The 20341-nt window shown below is 42.4% G+C and overlaps 1 protein-coding gene across 1 annotated transcript in view; it reads left to right on the forward strand.

The window, feature by feature from the left end:
• Positions 1–8738: 8738 nt before the first annotated feature.
• DOCK1 (dedicator of cytokinesis 1) overlaps positions 8739–20341 on the forward strand; it is a 329394-nt gene continuing 317791 nt past the window's right edge. Inside the window, exon 1 of the mRNA XM_059821380.1 lies at positions 8739–8784. Within this exon, the coding sequence (XP_059677363.1) occupies positions 8739–8784 (46 nt within the window). The remainder of the gene's footprint in view (positions 8785–20341) is intronic.

The raw sequence follows: 20341 nt of genomic DNA on the forward strand, positions 1-20341 counted from the left end.
CTTGGACCGAGGCCAGGGTCGAGAGAACAAAGGCAGCAGCTTTAAAAACGCTGCACAAAAATTTCTAACTCTTTCTTCCGACAATCACTGCTGAGACTTTAAGCCATGTCATGGTCTCTGCCTGGATGCTGAGACTGTCATAGCAGTGGTGGATTTGCTAATGGTCATCCTTCAGATTTTCCACTGTGAAGTACACCGAGTCATTTTATATATAGTAACTCGCCATAAAAATCATCAGATGGAAACATCTCACAGTCATTGAAAGGAAGCTTTTCTCCTTTCCAAGTAATACACTTGATAATGTTTCACTTGAAAAAAACCTAATAACTTTTTTTATAACAATCTGAGAGAACTTGGAGCTAACGGTTGTCTTCTGAGAACATTCAGACTCCGGCAATACATGGCTTGGTTAAGAAAAATTATCATCCGTTCTGAATATTATAAAACTGACATAGTTTCCAGAAAAGGTTGTAAACAAATTATTGGGACTTTCTGTTCCAGGAAATACATTAAAAACAATCAAAGTAAAAAAAATTAAGTTGGCCAGGGAGAAAACTGTCTAGACAAAGCTTCCATTATATGATTTAACAATCCCCTGCAAACGCTGCTTAAAGATAAAATTGGATTCCTGTCCAGAATATTAATACTTTTATTGCAGTTTATGGAGATATATGTATTTTATAGCTACATGGACATATTCATATGCAGATAGTCAGATGAAGAACATTCAAAATGGTCTAGATAACGATTTATCAGTATTTCTCTATCAAATAAGTAAATCACCGTTTTTCAGGCAGAGGCTTCTGCTGAGGAGGACGATTTCCTCGTTTTCAGACAAGGACTTCTGTATTTCCATTTCAACCACTGTCTGTGCACGTTTGTGAGTAGTTACTATGGGTGACACAAACAACTTACGATTACAGAGTTAGGAACAGCGCTCACAACTTTCTGTTTCCAAACATCGCCACGTAAATAGTTTTCAGGTTGAAGTTTCGGCATAGCCAGAGCAAGCTCAGGAATACAGAAAGCAGCTTTTTTGTATTTGACTCATCTCAGTGCAGTATCCTCATGAAAATAAAAAAGTGACATTCTTCCAGTGTGACAGGAAAGAATTTGAGATGTTTTTCTAAGTCAGACAAAAGGAAGGCATTGAGAATTAGATCAGCTCTTCTCTTTTTTCTAGGCGCAGCAATGCACCGTTTAATGTTGGGTAGCCAACGGCAGGATAATTGCAAAATAACTCCATGCTCAACATGGAAAACTGAACCTGCCTCCCACTTGAGACCCATGCAAGATGTACGCAGTATCTGCCTTCACTTTTCCAGGATCCTGGATCTTGTATGATCGGAAGAAAAATGCAGCTAGTTTCAGAAGGAGGTATTTATGCCTAAGTAAACTTCAAAATTCTCCTGGTGAACCTGGTCACAAAGTATTTTATATTCATTGGCTAATGTTTACTGTTAATAGCCAAAAGGAGACTATATCAGAATTACTAAAAATTTGTGTGGTAATATAGACAAGAAAAAAATCAAAGGTAAAATGGTGTGAGCTAGTAACTGTGTGGGGTTTAGTTGGATAGAGGAGCTTAAAAGAAGCTTCACTTTTAAATTTCCTGACTGTGCCAAAATAGAAAAAAAAAACTTGGAAAGAAAGGCTAACATTTCTAGAAGATCAAAAGCAAGTGGTTGAGTTCTTGGCTTGCTATATGTTCCCAGGTGAATAAATAATACTTCATTTTGGAGAAGCTGTTTTGAGCTACTTTAATCAATTGTGAGGTACAAGGTTCAACAGAAACACTTGTTTTTTTCCCAACAGAACTGGCCCTGTCATGCCAACACGGCTGGAAAGTGTGGAGTTACCATCCCTTCATCTACTCTGAGAGTGGCTGAACTGCGGGCTCTAGCCAAAGCCAGAGGAAGCAGCAAAAGCTGTTATTCTGCGGTACATCTGAGAAAGTCTTTTAAACGGCTCTTTAGAAGACCAATCCTGCCACCTTTACGGTACGGTAGGAAAGCCTGCCAGTCCGTTTCAGGGAGAAATACATTTAGAAACCTGGTTTTGGAGGGGTGCCAGCAGACAGACAGGGGGAGAGATAACGGGTACCGCTTGCCCCTGGACCACGACTATCGGTGCTGTGCAATTCCCTGCGCGCTTGGCAGTAGCTGCTGTTGCAGGGTTTGCCAACTGCTTTAGATCAAGCCGTCGTCAAAAGTGATGTCAGCTTCTCACACTACATGCGTCTCCTGGGCATCCTCCCATCCCTTCCTAACTTGTTCTTGTAAGGGCTCAAATGGCTATACAATTTAGATAAGAAGTTGATAGGACGCTTTTATTTTTTCTTTAACACTTTCTTTATACGTGCAGGCCATTTCTGTGAATCCTGCCTGGTTCTTTGTTCCTGCAAAACCACTTTCATCGTTGCTTCAAATACTTCGTATTTCAATAACTAGTTTCTCAAACCTTATAACAGGTGCTAGGACATCATGTTCCTTCACTGTCATTTCTCATTGCCATCTCATATTGTTCATCAAAAGATGAGAGGGAAGACTGTCTGCAGACCGAGGAAATCATAAAACCTAACCCTGCCCTGGCTAATGTGTCACTTTTGGCCTTAGGAAAATCACATAATCAAGAGGCGACAGAAGTGGTCTGATATTCTGAGTTTCTCAATTTCTGAATGCCTGTCACATTTTAAAAAGCTGGCCTTAGCTCGGCTGCCTCTCAGTTGTAAATGAAGATAAGGACACCTTTCTGTCTCACAAGAGAGAGTTAATACTTGTTCAGTGCTTTCAAAATGTTAAGTGCTACCTAAGAGCTAAGCGTTATTAACAGGAATAATGTATGTTTTCATCTCAAGCTTGTACTCTTCTATCTGATTATTATCTAGCTTATAATAAATAACGATTTTACCAGAATGTAGGCCCAGAAAAATATCTTTCTCACTCTTCTTGGAAAACGGTCCTAATTTTTATTGTGAGACTTGAACATAATATGTCAGATTTAAAATCATAGATCTGTTGGAGTTTATAAAGCAAAACAACTGGTCTCTGGGAATGATTCTTCCCTAACTTGTTACATAGAACATCTTGTTTTCCCTTGCCTGTTATCATTGAGTTTGCCTAAGAGTATGTAAATACAGTTCATAATCATGAGTGTAAATATGAAATATATAAAAAAATGTCCCAGCAAACACTAAACAGAAAAAAACCCACATAAAAACTTATACCGTTGGTTATTTAAAGCTATTGCAGAGGATCAGGTTACCACTAAACAACAGTAAACTCCATGTTAGCTTATATTTTGGAGTCATTTATACTACCCTTTCTCTTAACTGCTTTAGGCTTGACTGTAGAATTTGTAATGATACTCCTGAGCACTTACTCATGGGTGTGAGTCTGTTGCTATTAAGGAAGGGCTAAAGTCCAGCTCTCATAAGGAACTGATGAAAAATTAAGTTTTGTGTGCTTTGGAGTTTACAACATATCACTCACATGAGTGTATCATCTTGCTCATGTTGCTAAGTATTTCAGTTGGAAATAAAAAAGTGTCCCTAGACTGGGTGAAATTTTGAGCTGTGCTGAAGTTGGATAAACCTGAAATTGCGAACATTATTTCCTAGGTACTTCAGCTGCCTCAGTCCTGCAGCAATAAACCTGAGAAGGGTGACAGTAGGCTAATACACTGCTTCACTTCTTCATGACCCTGCGAGAGAAAGTTCCCATTAGCAAGGCAAGCTTTCGGTCCAAAGTTAACTAGTTATTTCCCAATGTCCAAGATACACACTGTCAATCAAATAAACACGCTACTTAGGGTGATGCCTACGATGCTTTTGACAGAACAAGATGTACTGTCCATGTAAATTGTATCTGTGCAGAGCGCGCAGGGATAGAGACTGACTCATCATAAAATCTCACGGCACTGTTCCGCTGAAGAGTGTAAAAACTTACACTCTGGCATGATCAGAAAACAGATTTTCCCCTTTTGTAAAAATGAAGCCACTGACATTTATTGTAGCACTGTAAAACTCATGTAAATATTTTTTTATTCTAGAGCACAAGATGAAATAACAGGATATAAACTAAGCTGTATCTATGATAATCATATCCTTCCTAAAACACATCACTTTAGAAACCCTTGTGTTTTTATCAAGAGTAACTAGGAGATGTTCACACATCTGCATTTAAACATCAAACCCACTGAAGATGTCTGTTCATTGTATCACTTTCAGGATAACACAGTAAGAACAGGCTGAAGTATTTCCGAAGGAACGTAACTTATGAAACAATAATCACTTTTATGACATGCAACCAAGCCCCATCTTTTAGACTAAAACATGAACAGTTTAATAAAAAAATATTACTTAATAAACTAGTATCTTTATCTCCTTTCTGAAATTAAAAATAATTAATTGGCCTTTATATTCCTAATAGTCCCATAATCTATAAATAAAAAAATCAAATGCAAGAACAGAGTAAATGCATATTAAGAGTCAGCAGAATGGGAGGAGAGGCGCTGTCTTTAACCTGTCTGAAAGATACTAAACCAGTGTGATGAATGCAATGTATGTCACAGCAGCTATATGGCACTATAGAAATTCAAATGTCACCTTTGAGCACTTCTGCTGGCAACTGAAGTCCTGCATCCAGCATGCTGGTTATCACAAATGTCATCCTACTAGAAGAAAAGCTTAAGACGCACCCATATATAGTCAAAATGCTCCTATAAAAGTAAAAGGAAAATTAAAGATTACTGAGCATACTCCAAAAACACATGGGCAAAGCCTGGAAGAGCACAAAACTTCCCTCTAGCCATTGCCAAACTTCAGCCCAGGTTTATAAATGCCACACCTTGGATGACTGAAGCCAATAGGAACGTCAAAGGAAATTCAGTTTTGGCTTCTTAATTCTCCCTGAAAACTGTCCACGTTTGCAAGAGATCTCCAAGGTAATCATGCATATATCAGGTACATGTAACACCAAGGCTGAAGTCATTTCTGTAGCACAAACCCATAAACTTAATTTTATTTCCATTCTGATTAAGAGCAATACATTGTCAAAAAATAGTATTTTTTAAAAGTGTCTTTCCATCAGGTATAAAAACCTCTTACTTTGTGTATACCCAAACATGGAACATAGGTAGCCATTCATCATAGAAATGATCTGGAGCATAGAGGTCACTCACCCCAAATGAAAATTGTAGAAATAATAGATGATAAATATCTGGCATGGAAGCAATAGCATTTCCAACAGAATAGCTTTAATAGAAATAGAAGAGCAAACCAGTTATTTATTATGTGATTTTGTAAGTAAGTCCTCCATATCACCTCCTGGGAGGAATACTTCCAAGAGGAATTTGCATTGTGTGTGTAGAATAACTACTTACATGTTTTGACTGAAAATGTTGAATTTACCTGACAATGAAAAAAAATTATTACAAAACCTGTGATATTTAACTGAGATGGAACAAATATTCCTCTCCTGTTGTCATATGCAATACGTGTGAAATATAACTTGATTGCATCTGTACATTTATAGAGTATCTCTTATTTATTGCAAATATATTTCATGCAGCGTAACAGTTCTGTTTCCATTCATCCTCTTCAAAAGATACTCCTAATCTCTCTGACAAGAATTTCAAATATCATTCATGGCCAAATACTGCATTTGGATTTCTTGAAGTTAATGTTATGAAAAGGAATGTTTCTTTGTGCCAAGAGAAGTGCCTCCAATTCAATGCGATGCATTAAAAAAAAATAAGGTGAGAATCCAAAGAGTTGACATAATGATGTGATAAAACTTCCCGATTTTATGGAAAGAAGCGTTCTTCAGTTTCCTCTTCATAAATGAGAAACATATATGCACAGTGTGAAGAAACATATTATGCCTAAGTATGTAAAATATGTCAGCTTGAACTTTTTACAGTTTAATGAAAAATATTTTTCAGGAGGATACTTTATATTATGTTTGCCAGAGAAAAACAAAAAAACTTTTATTATCTCAATATTACAATCCTATCCCATTACCATTTTTTCCCTAGCTGCAAAAACCAGCACTGGGATATTTATGCATTGTGAATTAGGAGAAGTATTTTTTACTGGCTATCAAAATTTTAATGCTCTATTTGTAACATGTTTTCATTAAAATGAAAATGTGGAAAGTAATAAACTGAACACAGACCCTCATTGGTATTAGCAGGGCTTTATGTTGGTCATGGGACTACTTGTGTTGTTTCTGTTCTAGATCATGATCAGACAACAGGACAAACCTCTTTTTCCACTGACGTCAAAATAAATTTTGCTATTGTAATACAGAACATGGATTTAATATGTAGAAGCTGTAAGTAATTCTTCAGCCTTCATTTTATTGAATCTGGTACTTCCTGCCTTAGGAGTGTACTTAATCTTTGGTATATATAATTCCCATTCAGTGCAGATATACATGTAAACTGAGACTAAGGAGTGTCAATCTACATGAGAATTTATTTTAACCCTTAGTTAACAGCTGAAGAAAGGTTGTCAGCCGTACATTTCTCAGGAAGGGAAACAAGCTCCTTGAGCCTCCCTCAAACGGGCATGGTGGTGTTGGTCGATGGTTGGACTTGACGATCTTAGAGGTCTTTTCCAACCGTAGTGATTCTGTGATTCTGATTCAAAACAGAAACAAATACCACAGTTTGAGTTTCAGATTTGAACCTCGAGGCCCAGAAAGGATAAAGTATAACAATAGCACGCTTTATTAGCTAATTACAGCTATCTGCAGGTTTAAATTAACATCAGAGTGCTGCTTTGTATCCCCTATGCACACCCCGTATCTGCAAAGCTACCATGGTGTTCATGGAAATGATTCCTGGTTATCAGTAATCCAAACGAAAAGTCAATCAGGTTCCCTGATTTACAGATTATTACAGTAATAGTCTTAAGATCTCTAAACCACCTAATGCCTGAGCAGCTTCAGCAGTTTTGCAGCACATATTTAGTAGCGCCACAAAAATAATGCGTCAGTTGTATAGAACTGCAAAATAACTCAACATTAGAAATAAATACTATTGCTGCACCACTTTTTTATTTCGTTTCTCCCTTCCCTTGTGTGGAAAACCAAAGATTACTATAGGAACAGGGCAAGTACGTCCATTATTTCAATTAATTCACTTTGATTTATCTTATAAAAATAAACCTCTTAAATCAAAGAGCTCACTTGTAAGTTGTCTTTGGTAAGGCTCTAATCATTTACCCATTAATGCAGGATAAAGATGATGAGCCAGGAAGCTGACTTGGAAAACCTTTTGATCTTCTCACTCCCGGGCGTAATGCATAAAGGTGCAGTAGTTCGCTCTATCACAATGGCCTTTGAATTCTGTAGGACGGGAGCAATGAAATTCAGATTCGTTTGAACGTGTAGGTGGTGACCTGGGAAACAAATCCCAAGGATGGGAAAAAGGAAGGTACATGGAAGGAGGAGTAGACTCCTTCAGATGTTTGAGATGAGTACTTGATCTCAAAACCTGACAGTAACGAATGCTGTTGCAGAAAGTGGCCCCCTGCATTCCTAACGATACAGTAAGAAGATACAATAAGTCCTCGAAAGAGGACCTATTTTCACTCTGAAATTTGCGGTACAGGGCTTCTCCTTTGGTGGAGGACTAATCTTAACAAATGATAGCCAGTCAGACATTTCACCTCTTTTTATTTCTCCTAAGTGCTATCCTCCTGCTTTCTGCTGACTTTTACACAGTTTTGCTAAAGACTATGGTTTTTTTCATTTTCTTTTTAAATCACGGTTCAGGGTCTCTCCAAGAGTAGGGGGGTTGGGATCAGGAAGCTCATCTCCCTTTCTCATTCTTTTGTAATCCCGTATTCCACACTCCCATTAGCCAGGAGATACTAACTTTGGACTAGGCTTTCCATTTCGGTTTAGAAATCAGAAGGTTTCTAATCTTTATGGCCAAGGAAGGATTTACTCCGAATGGTGCGCTCATCAACATGGCAATACCCAAACGCAGTGAGTCTGCTACTCTTAAACATAAACCTTGTTTTAGTGCCGCATCTCTGGGAAGGAAGCCGACGGAAATCCTGGAGGACCAGGTGGCTGATCAGCGCAGGAGCTAAAAACAACCAAGGAACTGGCGATTTCTCAGGAGCAAGCGTCCCGGAGAAGACTGGGATGCTTCTGCGGGAGCTGCCTGGTGATGCGGCGCTGAGGGAAGTCATGTTGGTTTTATACAGAGCTGGTTTTGCGGAGGTAAAGGAACTTGTCGGCAGAGGAAGGCCAGGTGTACCTGGAATGTAGTTACACAGTCAGGGAGACTAGCAGGGAGGCACCAGCCCATCCTGCCTTCCTTTGTGCAGGAACGAGACGGGGCCCGGCCGGGTTTTCCTGCCGCTGCGAGCGGCGGGACGAGGGGGTCGTTCGGGACTCCGGCCCGAGCCGGCCCCTTCCCCCGGGGGGCGCCCGCCGCCCCCCTCAGCACCCCCGGCACCGGGTGGGCCGCCGAGGCGGGCGGCCCGCGCTCCTCCCGCCGCCAGCCCCGCTCCGCCGCCGCGGCTGCCCGCCCCGCGCTCCCCCGCCTCCCCCGCGGCGGGGCGGCCGGCCGGCCGGGGCGCCAGGCCGCTGGCTCCGCCCGCACCACATGACTCCGCCGTCGGTAGAAACTTTTCCCGTCCCGCGGTTGGAAAATGGCGGCGTAGGAGCGGGGCTCTTGCATCCCCGCCCGGTCCGGCCGCCCCCGCGGCCCCCAGCGCCATGACCCGCTGGGTTCCCACCAAAAGGGAGGAAAAATACGGCGTAGGTGAGGACCGTCCCGGCCCCGCTCCCGCCTGTTGCGCTGCGGGTGCCCGCGCCGCCCGCGGGGAGCCCCCAGCCGCGGGCCTCCCCCCCCCTCCTCGGCTCCCCCGGAGCCGGTCTCCGGCGGCGCCCCGCTCCGCGCGGCCGCGCTTCCCCGGGCAGCAGCGCCCGGCGCGTCCGCGCCGCCTCAGGAAACCTCCTCGGCCGCCCGCGGGGCCGGGACGGAGCGCGGGGTGGGCCGGTGCCCCCGGGCCGGCCGGGCTCGCTCCGCCGGCTGCAGCCGCCGCTCGCCGCGGGGCTTCGGCCGCCGCCGCCCGTTGGGGCTTTGCTGAGGGAAAGTTTAGAACTTGTCTGGGAACGCCGGGCAACCTGCGCTTGAGCCACCCTCGCTGAAAAAGTTGCCTTTTCTTTTTCTCCCATGTATTTTTTTTCCTTCACGAGCAGTGCTTTGGCTGAACAGAAGCGGGCTTTGAGTTATCTTTACATTGCTTTCTTTTTTTCCCCTCCCTGATGGCAGCTGGACAGGATACGCTTCCAGCGCCGGATCCTTGGTGGGAGCCGTGCAGGGTCGGTGGGAAGCGCTGCCCCGCGCCAGCTGGGAAGCCCACCCTGCGCCATGGGGATGCCCGGCGCTCCCGCATCCCCCTTCCCTCCTTAGGACAAGGAGAGTTTAAGGCTACCGAGGGAAAAGGCTCTTCGTTTTGCAGGGAGTGTGATTTTCATACAGATGAGGGGTCTCCCTTGCGCGCTGCTGTCCGGGGATCCATTTCGTACTCTGCTTCTTCCGTCCCTCTCAAACAGAGGGGGATTGTTCTCTGCCGGTAGTTAAAACGTCTCTGCTCTAATTAAACGGAACCGAACTATGGTGGTTTTGGGCAGGGTTGTGCCGAGAGGGCCTGTCTTGATTTTGAAGATGTTTCATTTTGATCAAAAGCTTTTTTTATAGGGGTTATGGAGAAGAAAACTTTATGGGCGTGAGTGAGAGCATTTGTTGTGGGGCAGGAAATTATAAATCCGACGATTCAATTTGGAAATACGAAATTCGATGTCCACGACAGTTCTGGACTCTACTGGTTGTGAAGAACAACTTACTTTTCATATATACCCACAGCTAAGCCTTGTATAAACAACGTGAGCGGGAAGAAGGGAGTTTCTGGGTCTAAGTAGAGCCCAAATGAATTTTAGGAATGAATTTTAAATTCTGTGTGTACATCCCTAGAAAAACAGAGCGTGACTTTTGAATTACGAGCAAATCCTAGCTGTCCAGTTACACTGTGGGAGACCTGTGAGTAATTTCAGTGTTGAGGACGTAGGACAAATACACGGAAGCAGAAGTGCTACAGATGGCAGTCGCTCATGAGGTTTTCCAAATACCTGCTTCGTGGTGTGGGATGGATAGGGTATTTGTGGAAGACTGGGATGACTAAATCGTCACGTAGTATACGCTAGTGTTACAAACCAGCGACACTCGAAAGCAAGTTCCTCTTTTGCAGGAACTCGTATCTGCTGCTGTGATGGAGATGGTTGCCCGGACCTGGCTTTCCAGGAATCGATATCTTGGATGTGATTTTGAAAGCGTGGGAGAACAAGAAGTGTGGAATAAACTGAGTATTTTAAAATATACTTTTAAGTCTATTTGGATATCCAGTGTGGGAAATTGTATGTGTAGTAGGAGAACTAGACTTAAATGTAATTTAAGAAAAAAAAAATTGTTTCACGGTTTGAAAAAGCACAAGATTATGTGCTTAATTGGTACTCAATTGGTATTTTTTGTTTGTGTCCACTGCTCTGGAGAGAAGTTTGTCACGGTTTTATAATAGGTTTGTTTTTCTACGATAGTTTATTTTCTTTTTCCTGCAAGATGATCCTCTTCAAAATTAGGGTATTTCTCTGCTGAACTGCAGGGGTGTGAGAGTTGAAAGTAGACGTAGTGTTGCAAGGAGATAAAACCGGATTTAGAGCTAATTGAACGTTGCGATTCACTGGACCGCGCTATGCTGTGAGACACTGTTTCGGGAGGGATAGCTGCTTCTTGGCGTCACTGGGTTTCCTCCTGAGGAAGATGAATATTCCGTTTGGTTACATGTGTTTTACACATCTTTATGTTGTTAAAAAAGGGCGCTTCTGTACACTGCGAGACTTCTGGTGTTTTATTTTTTTGCTGCTTGTGAAACTTTCAGGTTGTGGAGAATTGATGTAGCAGTTACATAGTCCCCAAACAGAAGCGGAGAAGGCGCTGTTAAGGTGAACATGTAGTAAATGAATTACGAATTACAGTTTTTCTTCCTAACTATTTGACATGGCCAGTCGTGGAGACAGAAACATCTGCCTCTTCCCAAATAATTGAACGGTTGATTGATTGGTGTTAATTGGATTGTTAATTGAACTGCCATCTTAGTGATACAGGTATGTAATATACTTCGTGTGTATGCTTGACTAAAACAGAAATAACAGGAAGGTATGTATTGTTGTGGGTTATATTACTTATGTTGCAGTTGTGGGAGCTCAGAAATGCATGTACGTATACATATGTGTGTGTGTATATATAAGATGCATATATGTAATACACATATATACTCTTTCCACTCCTCTTGACTCGTGTGTTCCTGTGCACAACTAAGCTTTCTTAACATCTCAAGTCCCAAAGATTTGCTGGCTGTGATGGAATAGGAATAAATTATTGCGACATACCTATACTGAAACTGTGGTAGGATACAGGCGTGTTAAGGAATGCTCCTCCTGCTCAACCCACTCCACCTTGCATGGTGGGGTTTGCAGACGACGCTGGATGTCCAGCACACGTGCAAACTAAACTTGCTGCCTTAAAATGAGGAGCGCTGCCGCGTAGCGCACAGGCATTATCTCAGCAGGCAGTTGTGAGCGTGACTCAGCTCCGCTTCCTGAGAGAATTCAGGGCTCGACGTGCGGAGAGGCTGGATGGGGAATGGGTGTGGATATAATGGGATAATACAGTTATTAGATTAACCGTCCAAAACAGGAAAACAATCAGCTTAATTGAAGTAGCTTTTCTCCACTCCAGATGCTGCGTATCCTTCTCCTTCGTCTCGGTGCCTAGCTCTGTATTTTATCTCTTGCTCTGAGCCGGTGGGGAGACGTGCGGTGGTGGTGAGACGGCCACGTCGGCGTACGGCTTCCTCAGTAGGAACGTTAGAGGCTTTCAGAGAGCCCCAGAAGCTGCTTATGTCTGCTGCGTACCCTCGATGTCCCGAGCGGCTGCCGTGTGTGGCTGCTCAGTCTCGCATTTCCTGCTTTTAGTGTGATGTGAAAATTGTAATTCTGGCGTTCTGCCTTACACCAGTGGAGAGGAGATGTAATGAGCTGCTTTAGGAAGTCTGTGAGCCTGGATAGCACTTCTGAAATAGCGTAAAGTGGCTCTAGTAGCTTCCAAATCCTCTTGACTTGTACTGTCATCTGAGCCTTTTCCTTTGGACTTAAAGCTGCAGTAAGAGGTAGAACTGGTGCTGCTACGGTTACCACAAATACCATATTTAATATGCCTTTGTCTTCAAAAGTATATGCAGATACGGAGTAATTAGACCACCACTGTGATAGTTTAATCTTTTCTTTTTTTTTTTTTTTGAATGGGAAATAGAAAAATAGTGCCATGTTTGTCCGTGCATGGTCAGATGGAGAAGGAGAACTTCCTGGCTACAGGGCTTGTGCTCTCTGAGATCCTGCTCATTTTCAGGATGCTGACTCTACTTTTCTCTGCTATTCCTAATGAGTCACTGGAAAACATGGATAGTCGTGCCCTTGCTGTGATAAGTAAGCCAGTGCGGGCTCTGCCTTGCAGGCAAAGTGCTCCTGGCTTTGGGCAGCTTCTTCATCAAGGCTTTGAATTTATGAAAGGGCTGGATATCCGCACAGGGAGCTGCGTTGAGCATTATTAATTCAGGACAGCACGTGATGCCTGGGTAGGTGCTTCCTAATGCCATGTATTAGGTCAAAGCTAACATATATGTCAAGGACACTAGCATTTTAAAAATAGCCTGTGCTTCTGTGACTGTGTATGTACAATTGTTGCACTTCTGTGGTGCGCTCAAGCTTTCCCCTAAGTAGACAGGGTGCTGCAAGTACTTGAGATAGTATCTGTCATTCCCAGTCCTTAGCCAGTATCATGCAAGCGGCTCAGATAAACTCTATACTGTGTAGGGTGTGTGTCTACATGTGCATTAATTGAAAAAAACCCAGAACCCAAAAACAAACAACATCAAGCAACCAAAAAAAGCAGCTCACAAACATACCCAATTTTACTGTGAGCCATACCAGTTGGGAATTCCTGTATTTTTGATTGTTACTGGTGAGTTTTTGTTCTGTGACAGAGGCAAATCATAACTAGCCTTATTTTAGATGCTTTGAAACAGGATGGGCTTTGGCCACATTGCAAGGTTAGGGTGTTTTAGTGCCTCTCTGAGATTGGGATAGCTTTTCAAAAAGTATCTTCAAACCAGGTATGCAGAAATACATGTAATTTTTTTTTTTTTATTACTAAGGGAGGGCCATAATGAGTTGGTGGACTAAGTGGTGATATGAAGGTCATGATATACGAGTTTTGCAACTGAGTTTTGCTCTTGTAATGGCTCTTTGAAAGGGGGGATAGGGATTTGGTAAGAGCAGTGCTGTTGAAAGCACAGGAACTACCTCGGCTGAGCACTGCTGCTTCCCTTCTGCTGCTTGAGGGAGGACTGTGGCAGTTTAGGACAGTTTAAAGGCTTTTGTGGAATCCCGGATTTAGGGTCCACAGCTGCGGGTGAGTGGTGGTGGCACATAGAGACTCTCTCTTGTTTACTAAGAGAGTTGATGACCTTGTGCTTGCATATTCATGTCTTAAAGTAGGGAAGAAAATGTTTTTAGGAAATTGAAAAAGATGCATCTTAGGAATTTTGGTGATGCTGTGTTGTGAGTGAGGTTTGGAGCCGTCTGAGAGGACGGGATGGTTACCTTTGTATTGTTACTGACAGCAGGACCGCGCTCTGACACGTCCCAAACCGATGGAGTAAAAATGCCCATGCAATATTTGCTGATGTATTTATCAGTGTATCACCATTTTGAGAAAGCACATGCACATTCAGGCTCCTAGAGACAACATACCCTCCTGTACGCCCAGATTAGAGTTTTAGTCTGTGACATCTTACAATAGAGTTTTATTCTGTGACATCTTACAATACCTTTTAATTCCCTGCTTGCTGAGGGGATGCATGTCTGTGCTCCCCCGTCCCTGGCATCATGTGAAGCAGAGGTAAGGGACTGGTAGATGAAGTGTACTTCTTAAATGAATGACCTTTAATTTGACTGTAGGCATGTGCTTGGTTACACTCTGTACTCCGCAGCCACTATTGCTCTCTATCAATAAGCACTTGTTGCAAGCAACAGGTTGGAGAGGGATAAAGATACTGGATAAGTGGAAGCAAGCATGTACTCCTGTTTGCTTTTGTCCAGGTCAGTGACATTACAAACGGGGATTGTTCCGAGAAATGGTTCCTGTAGGTATTTACTAGAAATATTTTTTTTTTCTTCTCATAGAGCACATACTGACTTCCTATAGGCAACTGGCTGCCTACGGGAGTAATACAGAGCATTTATGTCACTCTGCAGAGTAAGTTTTGGTCAGATAGGGATTTTTCAGCTGTTAATTAACACTCTTGTTCCTAGAAAATAGAAGGGGAGGAGGAATTTTCACAAGATGAGGATTTACCTTTTACATTGTACACAAGTATGGAAGTGACAGTAGGATGAATTCCTGATTTAAGGTTTTCAGTTTGGTATTAATTCAGGGGGAAAACCATTTCTGAATTTCCACCTGAATTTCAAGTAGTACCTTGGTGGGTTTTGTAGTTTTCCTCTTTGTCTCTCATTGCCATAAATGCTTGATTTAGGTGCACTGACATGGTGTTAGACTGTTTGCTGCACTTGGCACAGCTTTCTTTGTATTATAAATGCATTTTCCTTTCTGCGTAGGCAAAGCTTTCGGGGAAGGGAAAAGTAAACTGGATGCAACTTAAAAGTCAAACCAACATCTCCAGGAAGCCTTTCTGTCAGCTTGCAACTACAGGCATAAGCATGGCAATAATTTTTCTTCGAAATATTTGTGTTTCTGGAGTTTGGCCAGTATTGGCTGTAGAGCACATGCAGGATACGCTTTGTCTAATCCTTTAGTAGTCCTTCAGGACTGAAATCCAATACATCTTGTTAAATACCTGTAGATGTGTCCAACTTCAGATAAATAGCTGAAAGCTGACTTATATTAATGAATCGAAGCTCAAATCAGGAGCTAGTGCTTATCCAGTTTTAAAGCATTTACTCTATTAAAGATGTCAGTCTTACTTGCAACAAGAAGAGGAGAGGTCTGAAACTTTCACAAAACATTCAGTGGTGGCTAATCACCGTCTCTATGAAATACATGGGCTGCTCTTCTTTATGGGTCTTCCTTGGCAGGGAGATGGACCCCTGAAAAGTTAGCATTTTTTTTTTTCCTTGTAAATTTAAAACCATTTTTAATTCTGTTTTCTGGCCTGTGGTAGATCCCAAGGCTATTCTGACAATAGTAATTTTCTGAATAATGCTTTAATGAATTCCTTAATGAGTTACTGGAATACTTTCCTCCTTTAGCTTGGGGGGGAAAATTGAAATCATGCCCTATCTAAACCAAAATAATGTTCAAAAAGAGGTAATTCTTGTAATTCTGACACTTCATCTACGTTTTCAGGCTGTAGTTGGGAAAACATTTATATATCTATAGCATTATTTGTGTTCCCATGTTTATGTAATTTGTGCATTAAATCTGATTTCTGATGTAAAGGCTTGTAACACAAGAAGCAGCAGTTGCTGAATTTCAGTTTCATTAGCAAAATATGAAATATCTCTGGAAATACTTTTCCGTTCCATATAGCTTTGTAACTAAACTGAAATAATGACATTGAGAACTATTATGTGTACTCATGTATCCATATACATAACAAAACAAACGGATGAGTAACTGAAGTAACTATTGGCCATGATACTTGAATTTTTGGGGGTTTTCGTAGTATTTCTTAGCACTGTTGCTTTATTTAGAGTACTATTTATAATATTTTAGCACAAACCTTTTTATAACATGTTTTCCCGAGGTGTGGGGTGGCTGATTTTACCAAAGGGTATTGGAGTAACAAAATGTCTTTCTGTTCCCTAGTAGAAAGTACTGAGAGATACAGGGTTTGCTATGTAATTTATGAAGGCGAACGGAAGTCGAAGTGTGCATAACTGGTATACATGCTTATAGGGGCTTGGTTTCTTATGGCACTCTGTTCTGTACATCTGTACTGTTGTAGCAGCTGTGTCACTTTAGCATTTTTACTACCCAAGTTAATCAATATTGAGGTTGAAAACCTGCTTGAGCAGCTCCTGAGCTGGGCTAGGTGCAGGGGTTTCGGGAGCATGCTGTAGTAAAGCGGGCGTCCCTGAGGAGTGTTGTGTGTGAAGGCCGTCGTCGGTGGCATCGTGGAGAATCATCTTCCTTGCGGAGGAGCCTGCTTGACGTGGGGAGTTCCCAACTGGTTGCCGGCAGAGCTTCCTGGAGGCACAGCTTCTGAGCAGCTTTCAAAATGCACGTCTGACAGTGCAGGTGGGCGCTTGGGATTTGTGAGAGCACACGGACCGTGACGTGCCCGAGAGCCTCTTCAGGCATCCAAATGCCTTTTGGAAGCCCAGCCCTAGGTGTTTGTGTTTGCTCTGCCTGCCTTCTCCTTCTTCTCCAAACAAAGCATGGAAGTACTGACATCACTCAATTTGAAGTTGAATGCAATAAAATAACATATGTTTAGAGAACATAGATGAATAGCCCGTGTGTCCCAGGAGGAGGTAGCCGATGCCAAACAAGGACTTGATGACGCCGGACTGTATCCAAACCTAATGTGCAAGGACCTTCAGCTGTGCTCTGTTAGTAGAGGAGGGCTTTCCTAATTTCCATACATGGAATAAAAGAATTAAGAAGTAAGATGGCAAACCCTGGCTCTGGTGGTGCCTGTGATCTGTGCCTAAGGCTAAAGGGAATCGTTGGAAGGGGGCAGGGATACTGGATCATGGAAAGCTCTGCTGTTACCTCTGTCTCCAGTGGCATGCCTGCCTGCCTCCCAGCTGATGCTTTAGCCTTTAATGTCCTCCTAATAGTGCCAGCTGGTCTGCAGGAAAAACTGTTGGCAGTAGGCAGTGGTTCAGTGAATGTAGTTGGGTGCTTTTATTGAGGAATTGCTTCTGCTACAGCATAGTGTGTGTATAGTATTACCTGTAGCTCAGGCTGTGTCTCAGAAATGAAGTGAAATGAAGGCAACTGGTAATATAAGAAGTATCCCTGTAGTGGACCCTGAAACAGGAAATATCTCAACGCTGAACCAGATGGCAGTAGCTGATGATATTTGAATTTCCAAGTCTTGACACAGATGGTGAACAATTTAAAGGGACGCTTGCTTTCAAAAAATGTGCTGTGCATATGACTCCAGTGAAGAAATCATGACCCTGAAATGGCTGTGGATTATCGAGGCAGTGGCTTGGAATGTCCTAAAAATACTGTCCTCTAAAGGAGGGGTTGCACTGCAGTTTTAATGACTAAGTAGAGATATGATTAAGCATGTCACTTGGGTCAGGAAAGTTAGAGATAAAGGTCTGTGGGAACCTTTAAGCTTTCTCTTGACTAAATATAAGGTTATTCTCCCATAATATGAGCGTATGACTAAAACATGCCATCGTGATGGCAAGTAGTGGAGTTCTTACTTTAATTATTTTTTAAGTAGTGGAAAGAGCTAAAAGAGAGTTTGTTCATCAGGTCTTGTTTGACTTGTGTGGACCTTCTATTGGTCAGCGGATCTGAAGATGGGACCAGCTGCAGGTGTGACCAAGTCTGTGCTTATTCCCTCCTTAACTGCTATGGAGACTGTTGTAGTGTGGTGGGCTGTGAGTCTCTCCGTCCTTGCTGCCGCCTGGCAATACAGCCTGGGGTTGAAAAGCTTGTCCTCTTAATTTCTTTATTTTTTCCTACTGCTTTGGGGTCGCACGGGAGAATGTTACCATTTGTGCTGTTTTGCATCAGACAATCTATGGCTCATTCGTAGTTCAAATATATCAAAATAGAGCATGCTATAGGCTCGAGTATAAGCATTGCCTGATGTGAGGTAATGGTGGTGTTGCCTGGTGTCTGGCCTCTGGACTTGGCTGCTGGATGGCCTGGTGGCTTTGGGCTCTGCAAAGGAATACATGGGTATTCGCATCTTTTGAGCAAAATGTGGTTGTGATACAAAACTATCTGTGATTATACATGAAAGCTTTCTCACTACCTGCTTATTTTCCTTTGTATGTTTTTTAATCTGTCATATGCTTCTTAATTTTTAATGATTTCCAAGCTTTTTTCTTTATTTCTCATATTCTGTCCTTATATGCAAATGCCCACCAGTTTTCTGCAGCCATTGCCTGTCGTCTTTGTTGTCCTTAGTGGAATTTTCCTTCCTTCCTACTCCCCTGGCTACCCCTGTTTCACCCTTCATGTTGATGGGAAATGATGGTTGTGTCTCTGTCAATCCATAACCTTCCCGATGCTTCGTTGACCAAGAATCTTAGGTGGAATAGACTTGAGAGAGGTTTTGTTTCTCCCCTCCAAGGCTGGTGTGGTGGTGTGGTTTTGAGGTTGGGGTGTGTTTTGGGTTTTTTTGTTTCTGTGGGCTGATCTCTGTGAAATTTCCAATGTAACGGGTAAGTGGTGTAACTAAACCAGTGGTTTTACTGATAGTGTTTTTAGTAAGTTGGTTTAAAAAAAAAAAAGTGGTTTGTGGCTTTTTTAGTTTAGTTTTGGGATATTTGGGCTTACATTTCAAATTAGTTACTCTGTAGAAGGTATGTCTTTGGTGTGGCAGTATCTAACCCTGCCTCACTCCTTGACAGCCCGTCAGAGCAATGCCTCTAGCTGTTTACAATCTGTCTTCCACCTCTATGTGACCTTGGTCAAGTCTGTTCTGCTGTTTTTGTGTGTCTCTTCTGATGCTGCTCACTAATGGTTGGGCATAAAGAAGACAACCTCTTTCTCATGGACTTCCCAGGCGATGGGCAGCAGTAAGCAGAAGAGCAACTCAGAATTCCTATAGGACCGGGACTTGCTCACAGACAGAGCAGCTGGCATTGGCTCCTTTTTAAAATGAATTTAGTGACACATGACAAAGTGCTGGAAGAGATTGAAGCAGTAGATGAAGATCCCTTTCCCAGAGTTTTCAGTTACTGAGCTCTTCTGATGAGAAAACGGTTGTTCTTGCTCCCAAGTTAAGTGGCTGGAGATGAGAACAGATATTTTTGTGGCGCAGAGGTATTTCTTAGGCAGTAGTTTCCATAGTGTGTGAGTCAAACGGGACAAAACAGCAACCCCAAACTTTTGCTGGAGAGCCAAATATTATTTCGGTATTTATTATGCTACACTTTGTTTATTTTTATTTGTTGGTTTTGTTCCTGAGTGTTTCACTGTAACTAAGAGTCTAAAAGGATTAAAAAAAGCATTAAACATTTATCTGGATAATAGGGACATCTGCAGTTACGTTAGATTGGATTGCTTTAACGCTAAGCATTACTGTCCTAAACAGCTCCAGGACTGACAAGGTGCTGACGGACGAGGGAATTTTTTTAGTGCTGGCTAATACAGAATTGCCTGCTGTAAGGTCTCAGAGTGTCTCTAAAATGCTGATTATGGGAACTGGACTTTGGACTCTATTTAGTCCGATCTGGTCTCTCTCCTGCTGAATCATACTACCGGGATGTTGATGCAGGTAGCACACGTGCAAGTCTTAATGCGATTATAACAAAGCCTTCGTTAAAGCAGTGCCGCCTTGTAATCGTGCCTGCAGCGTCGATGGGGTGTTTCTCATTTAGTCAGTGTACACTGCCTACGTAATTGGAAGAGTGTCCCATTAGCAAGGTTCCATTTGGGGAAAAAAGAAATAATTTCTTTGAGAAGCAAGTGAGTCTTTGAGGAGTGCCTCAAGTAGCTCGCTTGGAGCTCTGTGGGGTGGGAATTCTTATTCCTAAAGCATAAAGCAGTGGACTGGATATAGCCAGATAAGCACATTTTAATAAGGGCTTGAGAGAATTACTCAGTTATGGTGCTGTTTACATTTTTAGAAGTTTTGTGTGGGTTCAGCTTGTGTTTGATTTTTTTTCTAGTTGAATGTATTCTTGAAATGATTTATTAACAGATTTTTATCAGTAACTTTTTGCTGCAAAAGAGGCCTCTGTTTATTTACTGAACTGTGATAACCGAGTGATTTAACTGGTTCAGATTTCTGCCTTAAATACTGAACGTACGGTTTGGGCTTAATGCAACAGTTGCTGGTTTTTGCAGTTAGAGCACGCGAAGGTGAACGTGTTCTTGGCTGAACACTGAAAGAAGTTTTGATACCATTAGGGCTTGACTATCTAAAACACTGGGATAACTGTGTAAGCTTTTACAGTCCAGGCGTGATACCATCTATAACGCAGTGTCCTGATCTGGGAGCTGTTCTTACATCAAGATATAAACTCTAAGATTAGGAGTT

This window comes from Gavia stellata, chromosome 9 (assembly GCF_030936135.1).
Source record: "Gavia stellata isolate bGavSte3 chromosome 9, bGavSte3.hap2, whole genome shotgun sequence".
Taxonomy (NCBI): domain Eukaryota; kingdom Metazoa; phylum Chordata; class Aves; order Gaviiformes; family Gaviidae; genus Gavia; species Gavia stellata.